Source organism: Sciurus vulgaris, assembly GCF_902686455.1.
Source record: "Sciurus vulgaris genome assembly, chromosome: 1".
Lineage (NCBI taxonomy): Eukaryota > Metazoa > Chordata > Mammalia > Rodentia > Sciuridae > Sciurus > Sciurus vulgaris.
Window position 1 is genome coordinate 45,842,953 of NC_136461.1, and position 16,940 is coordinate 45,859,892.

Here is a 16,940-nt window from a genome sequence, read left to right on the forward strand (position 1 = left end):
TTAAATTCTTTGCACCCCACTTTTCCCATGTGCAAAATGATGGTGACAGCAGTACAGTTAGGGGGGTATGCTAAGTGTTGGCTTATTGAAACGAACAAGCAAAAGTCACGTGACATTGTGACAATAAGAATGTCACAACATCTCGAAAAGCTGATGCAGACCACTGCCCTCCATTGTAAGAGACAGACTTATCTTTAGGGTCCTGTAGTATTTGTAATTTTTATGGCATGAAATTGTCATAATTCTAAGGAAGAGAATTTTAAGTGGGAAGAGAACAGAATCAATGTGGTCTGTTGTGGGTCTACAGCCAGGTTAGGGACACACCCAGAACCTTGGTTTCCTCATCTGTGAAATAAAAAGGCCATCACTCGTGCCTTGATATTCATTGGTCTGGATATTTCACCTACTCCTGATCTGCTTCTGCTCCTGTGATTACTAATAACCAAAAGGTTATATGTGACCCTTCCTGCATTCTCACTGATTCCTTTGATAGACTAGCAATGCCCAGGTATCTGCAAATATAAACAGCTTTCAATATTGATTTATTCCTGGCAACATGCTAATAACAAAACAAGATTTACTCATATAAGGATGGAGATCAAGTGGTTCTTTGAAATTCAAGACAGGGTGTAAATTGCTGCAAAGGGTCTCTTTAATTGGGATCAAAACATTTTTGACAGCTTTTGGATTTAAAAATTCTAGCTATTGTCACATTCTGAAAATGTTTCTTTCCTAGGTTTTTTTTTTTTTTTTTAAGTGCAATCAAGCTTGAGCAAAAAAATACCTTAGACAAGGATAAACAACTAAGGTTTGTCATTCCACATGACAAAGGCCCAGTTTTCCATTTCTTTGATATGGAGAGCAAAAGACTTCACTGAGATTCCTCTGCTTCATCGTTCAGTCAGTCCCCTGCTGGGTAAGGACAAAGGTTCAGTAAACTGTTCCTGCTCCTAATCTCCCACAGAGGTTTTTCAAATAAAAAACATCAATAGGCACTATTTTAAGGGAGAAACAGAATCTTAAAACTCTTAGAAATCGCCCTGGATGTGACTTTGCTCATCACCACATCCTCTACCTGACTCCCTTCAGCAAAGTCCTATCGATCTCTTGTGGCTTGGCTACCCCCACCAATGGTGTGTGAACTCACCTGCGTAGAAGGAACCCATCTATCTGACTCAGGTCTGCCTGACAGAAGAGTCGTCTTATTGACAAATTGAAACTGTTTTCTAGAAACTTCTATCAACAAGTCCTGGTTGCACTCCCTTCAGTCTCATTCTCTGATCACAAGGAACAAGTTGGGTCCCTCCACCAGATACTCTGGAGTTTCATGTCTGATCTTGAGATTTAAACAAATTCAGTCCTTTTGACTGTTTTCCTGAGACTTGTGTTAAGGCATATTAACAAACTCAGGTTGCAGAAGCTCGACGCTACAGAGGCCGGATGTTAATCAAACAGAACTGGAGTAGGCTAAGCCAGACAGAAAACATTTAACTGCCTCCTTCCTGATTCTCCACTAGGGATCTGACATTTTCTCCACAAAGCCAAATGGCTTTGGGCTGAAATGATGATTTTACTGTTGTTTTCTTTGTGTCCAGCTAACGCATCAAAAATGGGGCTTCAAGGTTTCTGGGCATCTTTGGTGGGGGAGGCAGTTTAGCCACCTTTGAGAGAGGAGGTAGATAAAGGTAAAGAATGCAGATGACTCCTCATTAGGAAAAATCGAGACATTACGACTTTAATTATCTGGGCGTAGCCTATTTGATGGAGGGGGATGTGGTAGAACAGCAAAGAATGAAAGAGGTTCCCAAAACAAGATAAAATGCCAGATACCCTGCACCCCTGCTTCTGTCCCTGTCCCTTTGATTATGCCTGTTGTCACAGTGATGGACAGGGCTGGAATTGGGAAGGGCCTAGAGATGATATCATAACATTGGGGCACATAAATCACTGTGAAAGTATCTCTCAGCCAGGCTTGGTCCATGCTACTGGGATCCCATGAAGGATGCTAAAGGACCAGCAGTGTTCTCTAAGCCCCAAGTTCACCTGTGTATTACAGGATCCCATGAGGACACATCTATGTCCAAAAGACTTGGCCCAGCATAATTTCCAGTTCCCCAATTGACATGCTCCTCCTCATCAGCTTTGCCAATATCTTTTTTAAAATGTGAGGTTAAAAACTGAGCACATAGACTGGGATTATAGCACAATGGTAGAGCATTTACCTCATACATGTGAGGCACTGGGTTCAATCCTCAGCATCACATAAAAATAAATAAAGGTACTCTGTCCATCTATAATTAAAACAAAACAAAACAAAACAAAACAAAAACTGAGCACAGGTCTCCAAAATCTAATCTTTCCAGGAAAGAGCAAAACTCACCTTACAACAATACCAGGTACATGGATGAGGGCAGGAGAAGCTTTTGCTAAGCTCTTAATCCTGCTGAATCCAAGCCCATTTCCTACCAATGTTGTGCCCCCTTCTAAGCTCCCTCTACCAAGGCCTGTGTGGACAGGCCTTCCTTTCCCGATGGTATGGAGGTAGATTGCACTGATTTTGATTCATGCCAATCTGAGAATAAATCTCTGTTCTGCCCCCTGTGCACAGGTTGTAAATAGTTTAAAATTTTCTGAAATATTATGATGTTTTGACATTTTGAGATACCTTTCTGGCTGGGGACACACTGCCCCTCCAGGGTGAGTCAATTCTTGAATACAGCAAAGGCCCAGCCAGGAGCAACCTTTGGCAGACAAACTTACCAAACCAGAGGCAGACGCAGGCAATCTTCCTCTGCCTTAATCACCCCAGAGGAGGGTCAAGGCAACTGGGGCCCACCCCTATAGCTCAGAGCCAGAAAGAATTATTCGAACTAACCAGTCCTCAACTGTCCATCCTGCTGTGCCTTGAATTTTCCTATGGACACTCCAACAAAGGCCCTGGCCTGAGGGCTCCCTCCATTCCTATCTTCTACCTCCAACCACCCTTGAGTCTTTCCCATGTGGCCTTGTGAGTCACACTGTGCTCCTGTCTCCAGGACATGTTAATAATCTTTGTTTTTTCTGAGTTTCCCCTGTGTTCCTTCCATGGCAGCACTTGGCTGACCTTCTTATAAAAAAAATACAAATCCCAGGGGAACTTTAGGAAATCACTTATCCCGAGATAAATCACAGGCAACATGGGTAAGCAAAAGGACCCATGCGTTGAGTTACCCGGGTTCTAATCCTATCTCTGACACTACTTATTTTCAGCAGGTTATGTCAGTGTTTCTGTCCTGGGTGTCTTCAACTATAATACAGGGATAATGATAGCATCTCTCTCTCAGGCACCTGTGTGGATTAAATGACCTGGTACTTACCCAGAACTCAGAGCAATGCTAGGCACCTAATATACGCTTGATGAAGTAGCTGCTATGGTTGGCAATGTTTGAGTGTGTCTCCCAGGGGTTCACAGGTTGGAGGGCTGGTCTTTAGTGTAGCAATGTTGAAACATGGTTTGGAGCCTTTCAGCAGGTGGGGCGTTGTGGGAGGTCCTTTGCTCAATTAGGGGAGAGCCTAATTAGGGGAGGGACCTCAGTCTCCCTCTGGCTTCCACTTTCAAGATGAGATCTCTTCCTCCCTCACCTACTTGCACTGTTGGTACACCATCTGCCACGAGGTCCTTACCACAGCTGAGTTGGTGACCGTGCCTTTGAACCTCCAGAACTGTGAGCCAAAAACATTTCTTTTCTTTATAAAGTCAGCCTGCCTCAGGTGCTTCACTATGGCAACAGAAAATGGATGAACACAGTAGCTATTATTATTATTTCATAGGACTGTTATAAAGACGAAACTGGATAATGCATGTAAAACAAGAAACCAAGAATGTAGGAGGTACTCAAAAAATGGGTGCTGTTATTTTATATCATGGTAAAATATACATACATAAAACTTACCAGAGTAACTATTTTCAGTGTCTGGCTCAGTGGCATTAAGCACATTCACATTTTTTTTTGCAATTGTCAACACCATCTACCTCCAGAACATTTTCATCTTCCCAGGCCGAAAATTCATGTTCCGCCAGCAATAGCTCCCCATCTTCCCTTTTCCTGGAAATTATTCCACTTTCTATCTCCATGATTCAACTCTCTGAGTACCTCATGCAAGTGGGATCGCATAGGCCTTGACTTCTTGTCCTAGCTTACTTTGCTCAGCACACTGCTTTCAAGGTTGAAGAATGGGCTGGAATTTCCTTCTGCCTTAGATTCCATTCTATTTAGATGTTACGCTTTGTTTATTCATCTACCACCAGACACTGGGGCTGCTTTCCTCATTTGGTTATTCTGAATAATGTTATGGTCAATATCTATTACTAGTTATTCAGAAGCAATTCTTCTATAGTTTCATTTTTTTTCAAGAAAATACATTTTCACTTTTAAATTATCACCCTACCACCCTTATGTTATTAGTCAGAACAAGGAAGAGAAAATAAAACTGCAAAGTGACCAAGGTCAAATAACTCAGCTGGTTGAGCATTGTTTATAAAGTGCTTGATAAATTATCTTTGGAAGGTTCAAAGGAGGTGATACACATGGAGGTGCTTTATAAGCTGCAAAATACTGAATGAATTAAAGAAAAACACGCATTGGTGTGTTGCTCTCTCTGTACAACAGATCATGGAAGGTTTTTCCATTTTTCCCTACCATCGATGAGCAAGACCAACGGTGTCAGGCAAGCTCTGGGGATGAGTCGGAGAGTTAATTGCAGCCGTAAGGTTGATGGAAACACAAACCACTTCTTTGGTAGGTTCAAAAAACATATCAACCCTTACGTTTCCTGGTTGGCGGTGATAGATTTTATTTTTAAGACTGAGAACTCTATTTATTCTTTTTGATTACAACAATTGTAAGGTGCTACGGGTTAAACTCAAGAAAGCCTGGATGCTTTGACCAGTCCAAAGACCCTACATGCGTCTCCCTGTAGGATGCATGTCATCAAAGTTGCCAACACACAAAGAAATTTAACTTAAACTGTCACATTACCACCGCTTTTCAAAGCTTATCAATCTCTCCTAAGATCACCAGCATGGTGTGACACTTTTATCACAATCACACTCTAAGAACCGCGGTGCAGTCACACTGTGGCCAAGTCAGCAACGAGACTTGCTTTGATGGACGATCACAGTTGATCAAGTTTGTCAGATGCTTTATGTGTTTTTGTGCTTGTTTGATATTCCTGCCCAGAGAGTAGGGCTTTTAAGGGTACATCTGTCAATGGACTCAATTTCACATCGCCACACGATTCTTTCACTTACCCCTGTCTTCTCATCAAAGATTTTGATTCCTCCAAAGGAGATGGTTAAAAAGATTTTCTGTTTGTGTTCTCCTTTGGAACGAGCGCCAGCAACAACGCCCTGTTGAAAGGAAGGACATGGTTTTTACCTTTGTGCTTTCACTTGAAAATTCCCTCTGGTCCCCAAGGCACGTCAGAGACCATCAACCAGTGCCACCAATCATGCAGGCCACTTTCCCTCTGGCCCACAATGGTCTGTGCACAAAGTGCTCACATCTGCTGGATGTCTTAAGGTAACACATGACTTGGCTGTTCCAACACAGTATGAATATGTACATGAACATTCATTCATTGGACAACCCATGATTTAAACAATGTCTGTGTGCCTACATACTTGGCTTAGAGTTGGGGATCCCAAATATGGCCCTCATAATAATATTTCTACTGTATCTTATGGTGGATATGGATTTAATATTTTAAATCAAGGTGACTCACTAGATCCATGCCTAAATGTGATTTTATTTTTGTACTTCTGGAAAAGACTTTTGAATGAAATCAATCCTACAGATTAGCAAGAAAATAAAGGGAAAGATGCTAGACCATATTGTTTTATTTTTGTTTGGAAAAACATGATCATCACCTCCTGCTTGCAATTTTTATCCAATGACATTTTGCATTTTCCATTATCTTTTTCCCTTATCATTCCTACACTTTCAAGAAAAACACCAAATGCCTTCCATTTATCAAAACATCTATTTCCGTACTTTTTCAAACTTTTTACAAACTGATATGCGTGTGTATGTGCATGTATATATCCCTCTCTCTCTATCTGTCTGTCAAAAAGGCAAATGTCACAAAAGGTAGGAATGTTACCTTGTTTGGTATTCTATCCCTAGTGCTTACAATAGTCCCTGGAGGGCAGCAAGTTCTCAGCAAATAGCTGCTAAATAAATACGGACTATCTGGAGACCAATTCCCAAAACTGATAAGATTCATGTGATGAGTAAAGATTCTTGTTTTTTAAAGTAGACTCTGTGTCCCAGGTAAGTAGGCGCCATACGAGGACACACCAGGAGAGTAAAGGTATTTCCAGGGCCTACACCAAGGGCTGTTGCAGACTCTGCATTAGATGTCTTGAAGTTCCTCACCTCTCATCATGTTTGCCTAAAGGGATGGCAAGATTAAGTCCACCTCTTGGCAGTTACTGCTCTGGGCTTTTAGAACTAGAGAAGTCTAAAATGATACTGACTTCTGTTTCTAGGAGACTGTGATGTTCTCAGAAGAGTATGTTCTCAGCACCAGGTTCTGGGAATGTGTAGTGGTGGAGAGACATGAGAAAGGCTTAGGTTCTATGTAATCTTGTACAACGGCTTAGCCTATTAGTTCTAATTCCTTAAGTGTACATACTCTTTTGCATTATTACGAGAATTAAACATTTTTGTAAAGTACCTAGCATGATGCCTGGTATGCTGTACAAATTAATAAAAATAAACTTCTAGTAATATATAACTGTACATGAAAACTTTGTGGTCCAGTCCCAGCTTGGATGCCTACAAGTAGGAAATTCACTCCTGCATCTGTTGCTCACTCATTCTCAAACATGCTTACTCATAGACACACAGAACATTAGAGTCAGAGAAAACCTTAAAGCAAATGAATTCAAGTTTCCCAATTAAGGAGGACAAAAACAATGCTTCAAAAGGTGGTGGGCAGTCCTGAGACAGCAGAGAATTAGGGGAAAAGCTGGGACCATAACTCAACCCTCCAAACTTTGTGCTGGTAGCAATAATTATTCTGTACAGGTGTGTTCTTTCTAATGATCCTGGTCTCTCCGAGTTAGTGTTCCCTTCAAGCCCCAGCACTAATGACTGCGCTCTCAGTGGTAAGACTGTGGTTTTCTTTCAGAGTGAAGCACTTTGTTCACCCACTGCATGCACACCTCTTTCATTCAATGATTTCTAGATTCCTTAGTGTGCTGTTTGCTTTTGAACTCCTTGTGGATACTCTTAAGGAACATAGCAGAATGGTCAATGTACATCTTTGGAATCTCAGAGGTAATTCCTGTTTCCTTCAGTAGTGTGCTCTCTGACTCCCTTAGCCAATAGAGAATCCTCTTCATGCCAAACTGCATCTCATTCATTTTCTCTGCTCTCTTTTCCTGGCACTTACTGCCATCTGGCATATCACATAGTCAGTGGCTGATTGTCTGTCTTTGTCCAGAGGAATGAAAGCTCAGTAGTGCATGAACTTTATTTCTTTTATGTGCCCAGTGCTGAGAATGGGGTGTGGCATACAGCAGGCACTCAAGGAGAAATGAGATGACTTTTCCTCATATGGGTAGTAAATGAGAGGTCAAGACAAATGTTGAACCTAGGAAAATTTGACTTTGAAATCTGTATTGTTGGCTGGATTTGAGTAAAATAACATATGTTGCCAACACACCACATCCCAATCTTCAACCTCAAGTATCCAGACAACAGACAGAGTAAGCAGCCCCTTGGTGTGGTCTGATTGTGTCTCCCCGGATTCATATGTTGAAGCTTAACTGCCAATGTGATTGCATTTAGAAGTCGCAAGGGCAAAACCCTCAAAGAGGGCATTACAGCCCTCATAAAAAGGTTTGAGGAAATGCATTGTTCCCTTTTTGATCTTTGTAGTTCTGTCACATGAAGACAGTGTTCATCCACTCCAGAGAACTCAGCAACGAGGCACCATCTTGGAAGAGAGAGGCTGGACCCTCATTAGACCCTGAACCTGCTGTCACCTTGATCTTGGGAGTGCCCAGTATCCAGAACTGTGAGGAAATACATTTATGTTCTCTAAACATTACCCAGTCTTGGGTATTTTGTTTTAGCAACACAAGGGGACTAGGAGAGCCCCTTACGGAGGAAGGGATTGGGAGGACTGATTCAGAGGAGAGGGAAGCCCCTCCTCCATTACTCCTCCAGGGAAGGATGTCTCAGGATAGAGTGTGGAAAGGGCTGCACCTTTTGCCAGGAAGACTAGCTTTAAGGTCTCCAACCCCAAGAGAGCCCTCATAATCCCTGGAATATCAGATAGCAATACTCCCTGGCACATGGCAGTGCCCCCTAGATATCAAGGCCATCTGTGCTTGCTGGTTCCAAGTACCTATCAGAGACTCTCTGGTATAAGATGGTGATATATAAAAAAGAATGGAAAGAGCCATTATGCATGTTCCTGCAGCCTTAGAGCTTGGGCTGCTGGTATTGACTTTACATGATAAATAAAAGAGAGAAGGACTACCCACATGATGCTATCTTTGGGGAAATAAAAGTCCAACTTTATCAGGCATGTTTCTCTTCTAAAACAGGACTCTGCTTTATAAAGCTCTGAAAATTTGCACTAAATCCAGGCAGACCTGCCACCACAGCATGCCTCAGGGGATCTTCTCCCATAAGATTATCCACTGTAGCACTAGTGGAGGTGCAGAACATAGCCCTGGTTGGGGAGTTGATGATGCCTATGTAGATGCCATCTGGGGCTTTGTACCCAAGATCAGCCATCTGACCCCATAAGTTACCACTGGAAACCAGGAAATTAGGGCAGCGAACAGTTTATTTGGTGCCTACTCTATGTTAGAAGTTTTCTTATATGTCATATTATTTAGTCCATACCAGTTTTGAGAAGTAAGAATTATCTCCTTCAATTCACAGAGGAGGAAACATGAGATCAAGGGTAAAATGATGTCCCTAAACCTAAAGAAGGAAGTCACTGAACTGGAATTCAGTGATCTTTCTGATTCTAAATACAGGAGGTCCTTCTACTATAACTCTCTCTTCTTAAAGAGATTTTTTTTCTGGGAAACATTTTTAAAAATTGACCATGCAATGAATGAAGCATGCCATACTAAAATGTGTCCCAAAGTTTCTGAAGATAGGTGAGTGGAAAAGAGGAACTCTAAAATGAGAATCACATTTCTTTCCCTATAACCATTGGGACACTTAAATGAACTGTGTGCTCACCACCATAAGCATGGAATTCAGGGGACAATATTCCATGACAGTTATCATTATCACCAGAACTATTATTGACATTTTTGAGCAACATCATGTATTAAGCACTGTATGAATGGCTGACGAAGGCATCCCCAAAGAGTTCCAGGTAAACAGTGTCTTCAGGGAGGAATTCAACCCTAGAGAAAGGGCCAGGCAGGCCAGGCAGGATTAACAGGCAGGATTATTCAGTTCAGAGGGTGATGTGACCATCAGTTAAGATAAGGTACAAGAAAGGGCTTGGAGAATACTCCCTCAGCAAGGAGCATGCACACAATGTCATGACTGCGACCTCCATGGAGCATGTAAAGCACATGAGTAAACACAACAGACTACAAATATGCATACTGAAAACCTTAGGATGCTATTCAAGAAAGCCCCACATAATAAACTTGACCTCTGTTCTCAACTCCATTACTAGCTTTACAATCTTAGGGGGAAAATAATTCATCTTAAATTTAATTTTTCTAGTTAAAAAGGGACTGTAAATGTGTTTCTCTGTACAGTTTTGTGCCCTGAGACAGCCCCATGCAGACAATATTTCCTGGTGTCCAGAGCTTCCTTCCCTCTGGCTTCTAGTTAGGTTCTGTCATGAAAGATATAGACAGGAGATCAGAGGGTGGAAAGAGGAAGATGTTGGGGCATTTTTCCTTATTTATTTATTTATTTATTTATTTTCAGAAGGGGCCTTCCTTATCTATCCTATTTATTTTCCTAGTAAAGATTTTTTTTTCCCTAGGTTCCTAGGAATGGAACAGCCACTCACTATCGTGAGACTGGGGGCCTTGCCACCTTGCCTTCCCTTTGCAAATATCTCCTATACTAAAGTGTCCTCATCTGACCTCTTCAGGGTGATTTCTGCCTTCCAGGATCCTGGGTGACATACTTGAGGTTCTGTACACAGCTCTCCGGGCACTGTCTTTGGGAGTTGGCATCTTCTCCCCTGGTGTCAATTACTACTGTTTTATCCAATGTCTGAAAGTTGATTACCTGAGAAGTCAATGACTGTGGCTGTTAGATGGTAGCTTACTGGTAGGAGATTAAAACCAAGGTATGAATCAAGATGAATTAAATGCAACTGCAAAACACAATATAATTAAGAGCTAAACTAAGTCTTGTCAAACACAGGGCCCCTGGAGTCCTAGGTTTGAGTTCTGGGTCTCACATTCAATGAAGATGTCAAGGCACATACTTCAGCTTCTTGCAACCTCAAGTTTGTTGGTTACAAACAGAGGCTTATGTTTACCTCATAAGATCAAAAGAGATGATGCATGTGACAGTGCCTTGTTGACTCTAAATTGAAATACGACAATGACAATGACGATGCTGATGATGCTGGGCCTGGGACCCAGGGAGCGCCACTCACGCTCACAACATGAATCCCCTCTGAAACCTCTGTAATCCAAGATAAAAGCCCCTGTGACAGGAAAATGCACCAGCTTCAGGAAGCCTATTGGAAAAAAAGAACTAATTTTTTCATTTCTCCTATGGCAAGGGGGACTTTTCTTAAGGCTAAGAGGCATTTTGTTCTTATCTTTCTCTTACTTTCCTGGGCAGGTGGCCAAATAGAGAATCGATCATTAAGGTTCCCTTGTTTCCTGAAGAAAAACCACTGGGAGCCCAAATGTCAACATTCTCTTAGCAACTTGCAAATAATGAAACACAATTGTCTGGGAACCAAGAACTCCTCGACGAGTTCAGCGCACCTGACAGGAGTATGTTATGGCAGGACAAACACTCAGGGCTTTGGGGACGTCAGAGTTATGAGGGGTGACAGATGGAACACCAAATTGCAGGTATGGTGCCTTCTGGACGCGCACACACACACACACACACACACACACACACACACACACAAGGTTGACAGTCATTGCTAGGCCTGGTCCAGCTGACTTGGCCCAATCCCAATCTTGAGGGAGAATCTTAAGGAAATAGAGGCGAACTTCTGTTTCACATCCACTAAGACCTCAGAGCTTCCAAGAAGGTAGATGTGCAATGAGGCATTCCGTGACAGGTGCATGGTGAGTGGCAATTTTCTGGATGCTAGAGGAAGGAAGATGCTTGAACTCCTTTCTCCTTCTCAGCTGACCTGTGGCTCTGGGTGGGAACTAAGTCTATGCACAGGGAGGGTTAAGTAATGACGTTTTCCTGATGTTTTTTAATTAAAGTTTGTCAGGAACATATTGCTATTTATTGGCCTGACTTCATATTTATAAGGAGGGACTTCATATTTATAAGGAGGAACTTCAGCAATAATCAAGATCCAGGACTTTATTCCCAAGTCCCCTTAGGGTGGCAGATGTAACTATCTGACAGGGAAGTTGGAAGAAGTTGAACACAAGAGGCTTCACCTCTTTGGGGCTCTGTGTGCCACTGACTTGCTCATAGACAATTTGCATTCTGATCTGATTTCATGCAGAAGTTATGGGTTCTACTTTGGGGTAGGAAAGGGGCTGGGGAATCAAGAATGTAGTTATCCAACTCTTCCACAAACCAAGGGAGATAGCCTGTCTCATTCAAGGATGCCCACATGGCCGTGGATCTAAGTCAGGTCCTCCAGGCCAGCAACCATCAGTGACAGAGCTGAGAGGTAGAGTTCTTCCTGGCCAACAACCTTTTGTAATTATCACTCAGGTGTAAACTTAGAAGAAAAGGGCTCATTATTGGACTACCCTTAAATCTCAGTTACAATTTTGATGTCTTCTCTATCTTTTTTCTAGGACCTTATATTAGATATGGAACTGCTAAAACAGCATTTATTTATATAACAGCTTAAAAAACAAAGAGAAGCTAATGGATATATAGTAGAAAATCAAGAGTTCTTAAAATCCTAATTCCTATAGTCATATTATAAGGAAACTTAGCATTCCGTATACATGTTCCTAAGAAACAGTGGGAACAAAAATAAGCTGTGTTTTATTAAGTATCTGAAGGGACAGGTGATACAGAGGGCATTTTACAGACTTTATCTCACCTAATGTTTAAACCTTTGGCCAGGCTTGGTGATTTTTTTTTTCCTTCATTTTTTTCTTATACTTAAAAATATTTCACTGACCAAGTTGTGTCCTCATGGAGTATTTGAAGATATGGTTCAAAAATGCTCATATACATTATTAGATGAGAAAAAAAATAGGATATGAAACTACATAAATTATAATTTCAATTTGATTACTTATGTGTATAATTCATATACACATTGTATATTCAAAATTTCCCCAATTTCTTTTGTCAGTTTCTTAGTGAAAGGCTTTTTTATGGCATTAAATATACTATAAAATTACAAAGAAAACCTCTTTGTGACATCTCCAAATTCTAACATCTAGTTATGTACCGATTTTAAAACATTATTTTTCCTGTTAAAAAAGTGTTTAGTAGAAATTACAAGAATGAATAAAATCAGCTTTCACCTTAGCATCTTTTACCATATGACAAAATATGTAAAAATCAAAAATATAGCACGAAAAAATTCAAAAAATGTGAGAGACTAAACAATTTGCTAAGTTTGTACTCTTGTTTTTGCATGGGTTACAAAATAAAGACATACTTGGATAAAAAAGGATGCTCTCAAAAATTATAAAACAAGGTGCCGGGGCTGTAGCTCACTGGCAGAGCACCTGCCTAGCACTTGTGAGGCACTGGGTTCAATCCTTAGCACCACATAAAAATAAACAAATAAAATAAAGACATACTGGCTACCTTTAACTACAAAAAAAATTTTTTAAGAATTATAAAACAAGGTCTAGCAGAATACCTCCATACAGTAGGTACTCAGTAAACATTTGCAGAAACACTATAATCTCTTCCCAGTGAATAAATATGATAAGTAAATCATGAACAAAGTAATTTACCAACAAACAAACACAATTATTTGCCATAATGATGATGACCATCTCGTCCCCTTATTCATGTGAAGCCATGGCTAATTGAATGACATCTGCACGGCACCTTGAGTTTCATCATGGAGTCTTGACATAACTTGTCTCCCCGAGCTGCGGAAACTTCGTCAATCCCGATCAGTTTGGCTTTGTACCGGACCCCTTCACCTTTAAACCTCTTTATCAAAGTGGCTTCACTGCGATCCTGACCTGAAAACAGAGAAATGAAGATTCAGACACGAAGTTGTTGAGACCCCATTGTCTCCATCTGGCTTCAATTAGTGATATCCCTAATGCCAATTCTGCCTCTATCCATTGAAATCCCGAGGCAAACTACTTCTCTCTGAGCCTCAGCTTTCTTAGGCAGAAAAATTACAAGTAACCATCCCAATGAAGCACGCAGATAAATAAATCTGGTAATTCATATAAAGCATCTGATTCAGTGTTGAATGAGAATCACCTATTAAGACTTCACGTCCAAGAGTCTTGTTGAAAAATCATCAGCTATGGTTCTCCAGTATTTCCAACATTTAATAGTGCTTTGGCTAGGGTCCAAGACCTTCCTTGCACCCAATTCCATGGGCTGTTTTATAGGGAAACTCAAGGGTAATTGTTTGTATCAAGTAATGACCCAGGACGATTATCCAAAAATGGTTTTATGATATCGCTTCTGCTAACTCATGTGTGTAGGGAAATCGGCTTCACACTACTTGGTACTGAGTGACCATACCTTGCAACAGGCCCTCTCAATAATTATTAACATAATATTTTGCTAAGACCCATCAACCATGGGTTTAAACAAACCCCCATAAAGTTAGGACTGTGAAGTCGCCGTGAGCTGAGCAAGGGCTACATGCAGGAGGTTTCATAAACTTTATATCCATGCTCCACGTCAACCAAACCATTTCCGTTTTTCCAGGTAATTAAGACAGTCACAGAACTCAGGCAGCTTGTCCAGGCTCGCAGAGTCAGAAATACATTGCATACATAGGCATTCAAAGCCCTCTGTAAACTCATCATATTTTGCCCACTGTGTGGTCCGGGCACTGCACACTGGTTCTCAGAACTGGGAACACACTAGCCTGCAGATACTCATTAGCTCCAGCTCCTGATTCCTCCTCAATCATGCCTCCCCTTGTGGTCAGAGACTTAGCAGTGAGGACATCAGAGAGAATTCAGTCCCTTTCCTCTAGCTATGTGATGTACAAACAAATGCTTTTCCATGGTGGGGTCTGAGAGTTACCCAAGGACCTGCCTAAAACAAAAAGTCCAATGGCAATAGCTAATCACTATAGTGCTTTTCTACAAATAAAACATGGATTTCACTTCATTCATTTATTCATTCCTCCCTTACTGAGCCTCTCCTCTATGCCAAATACTATTTTACTCACTGGCAACAGATAGAGACAAAAATCAGTGCCCCCAGAAGCTCAAGGTTTGGTGATGCAAATAAAATTGTATAGAGCATTATGCTAGGTGTGTAAGAGGTTTCCCTCCTAAGTCAATTAAACCATCTGAGCCTTAGTCCCTCATCTGCTGAGTGAGGACAAAGATCTCCCATAGGTTAAGTAGGTTATGTGAATAATTACTTGCAAAACATGGATTCATTCTCATGGTGAGCTTGCTACTACTGGTAGTAGTCACCACTTATGATTGGTCCAGTACGAGAAGCACACAGAGGCCAGGATGCTGGCATAAGGGAGGCCCAGAGGAAGAAGTTCTGCAGGGCCAGGCCTGGACCTGTGGTCCCCCACTTCCTGTTGTCATTTTAATCCACAGCACCCCGTGACTCTTACTTTATTAAAGCCTTTGAGCAATATTCCATCAAGCAAATAGAATGCACAGGTGATTAATCAGAGACTATCAAAATGTAAAAATTAAACTTCACAGAGTTCTGTGAGGGCATAGCCAACACTAGAGTGGAGAACATTTGCCGCCATATACCTTTGATGGGCATCTACTAAATGATAAAGTCTGTGGTCCCATGGTCCCCTCTCCCTGCCTCACTATTTAAAGTTTGCTTGGGGTCACCTATGGTTTGATCTAAGGTTATCTGTATCTCAAATACTATCCCTGCCTCTTCAACACACTGCACTTTCTCAGTTACTGATAGTGCTCCATTCAGTATTGAAACACCCCCTGCCCCAAACTTTAACTGGAATAACCATGCCAGACAGCATCTATCAGAAAGCACGTTACATGCACCAATGTTCCTGGGAAAAATTCCTAGAGGTAGAGAGCAAACACTGAAATTGAATCAGAGAGGCAGTGTAACTTGTCCAAGTTCACTGAGAAGGTCATGACCCAGATCTGTCCTATGCCAAGCCCATGCTCAGGGTTTGCTTATGTTCTGTGTTCTCAAGGCCATTCTCTTAACCACTGTGATTAATTGCCTCCCATCTATCTAACTACCCTATAAAGCCCTAACTTTACCTTCTACGAAAACATATCTGGTCCAAATCTGTAAGGTTATATGTAAATACATTGGCAGAATAAAAACTCCATTGTGGGTTGGAGAGAAGACTTGAAAATGGAAAAAACACTTGCAGCACCCATTCATGCCCCCCAAAAAAGAAAACTGTCCATAAGTCAGATATAAAGAGGTCCTTAAGAAACATGTGTCAGGGCACAGAACTCTGCTGAGGAGAAAGATTGATAAGAGGAGGCAGAGCCAGATCAGGTGAACAAGGGCAGAGATTAATAAGAAAATATTAGGCCATTTAGAGTAAAGTAGGGAGCCCAATTTAGATTAGGACCCAGGGCCAAGCTAATTTGTATGAAGGGCACTTAGGCAGTAGATAATCCAGTTTCTCATTAAATGTTCCACCATTAAAAGGGTAATTTTTCATGAGCACATCTTGAACAAGGTCTCTGTTATATTAGTTAAGAAATAAATAATGGATATCCCAGCCATAAGGCTGTAATTCTACTAGAGGCACATACAGTTTGAGGATGTTAGGGACAGGGTCAGTCTTCATGCATCCTAAGCATCATGAATCCCAGCCTATTAGGTTGAAAGCACCACTGACCTCATGCTTCAGAATGGATATGAGAAAGGCCAGGTGTTCAAGGGACACCATCAAAATGGTCACGGTTATCATGTATCTACTATGTTGGTCACTATGCCAAGAGTGTCACTTCAGCTGAATTCTTCTTTAGTCTTTACACCTGCTGTTTGACTTAGGTTCTCTAATGAAAATGATTTTAAAGAAGACAACATCAATGCCCAGAGTCAACCGAAGAGTCTATGTTTTTAATAACAACTATTGAGACATAATTTGCACACTATAAATTCACCCTTTTAAAGAATGCAACTCAGTAGTTTTAGGAAATTCCCAAAATTATTCAGCCAGCACTACTATCTAGTTTCAGAATATTTTCATTAGTTCAAAAAGACACCTTGTGTCTATGATCTGTCACACCCTTTTCTCCATTCCACTAGTTCTGTTTCTACGGATTTGTCCCTTCTAGGCATTTTATATCAATGGCATTTTTTAATGCATGGTCTTTGGTATCTAGTTTCTTTTACTTAGCAGCAGCATGTTGTCTAGATCAGCATGTTTTGGTAATTCATGTCTTCTCTATTTTTTCTTGAATATTATTCCATTATGTAATTATATCACATCAGTCAATGCACATTCAGATTTGAGATTGTTTCCCATTTTTGACTATTAGGAATAATGCTGCTAAAACATTTGTCTGTAAGGTTTTGTGTGGATATACATTTTCAAATCTTTTAGGATTTTACCTAGGAAAGAAGTTGCTAGGTCATATGGTATTTCTA

At 41.0% G+C, this 16,940-nt stretch overlaps 1 protein-coding gene across 9 annotated transcripts in view; it reads right to left on the reverse strand.

Annotated features, from left to right (window-relative positions):
- Positions 1–16,940, reverse strand: part of DAB1 (DAB adaptor protein 1) — a 400,428-nt gene that overhangs the window by 128,963 nt on the left and 254,525 nt on the right. For all 9 annotated transcript variants that reach the window (XR_013757496.1, XM_079101840.1, XM_079101839.1 and 6 more), the window contains exons 3-4: positions 13,227–13,366; positions 5,291–5,389 (exon numbers count right to left, since the gene is read on the reverse strand). Coding sequence is in view for 8 of the 9 variants with exons in the window: in XM_079101840.1 (XP_078957966.1) it covers positions 5,291–5,389; positions 13,227–13,366 (239 nt within the window). In the remaining variant the exon portion in view is untranslated. The remainder of the gene's footprint in view (positions 1–5,290; positions 5,390–13,226; positions 13,367–16,940) is intronic.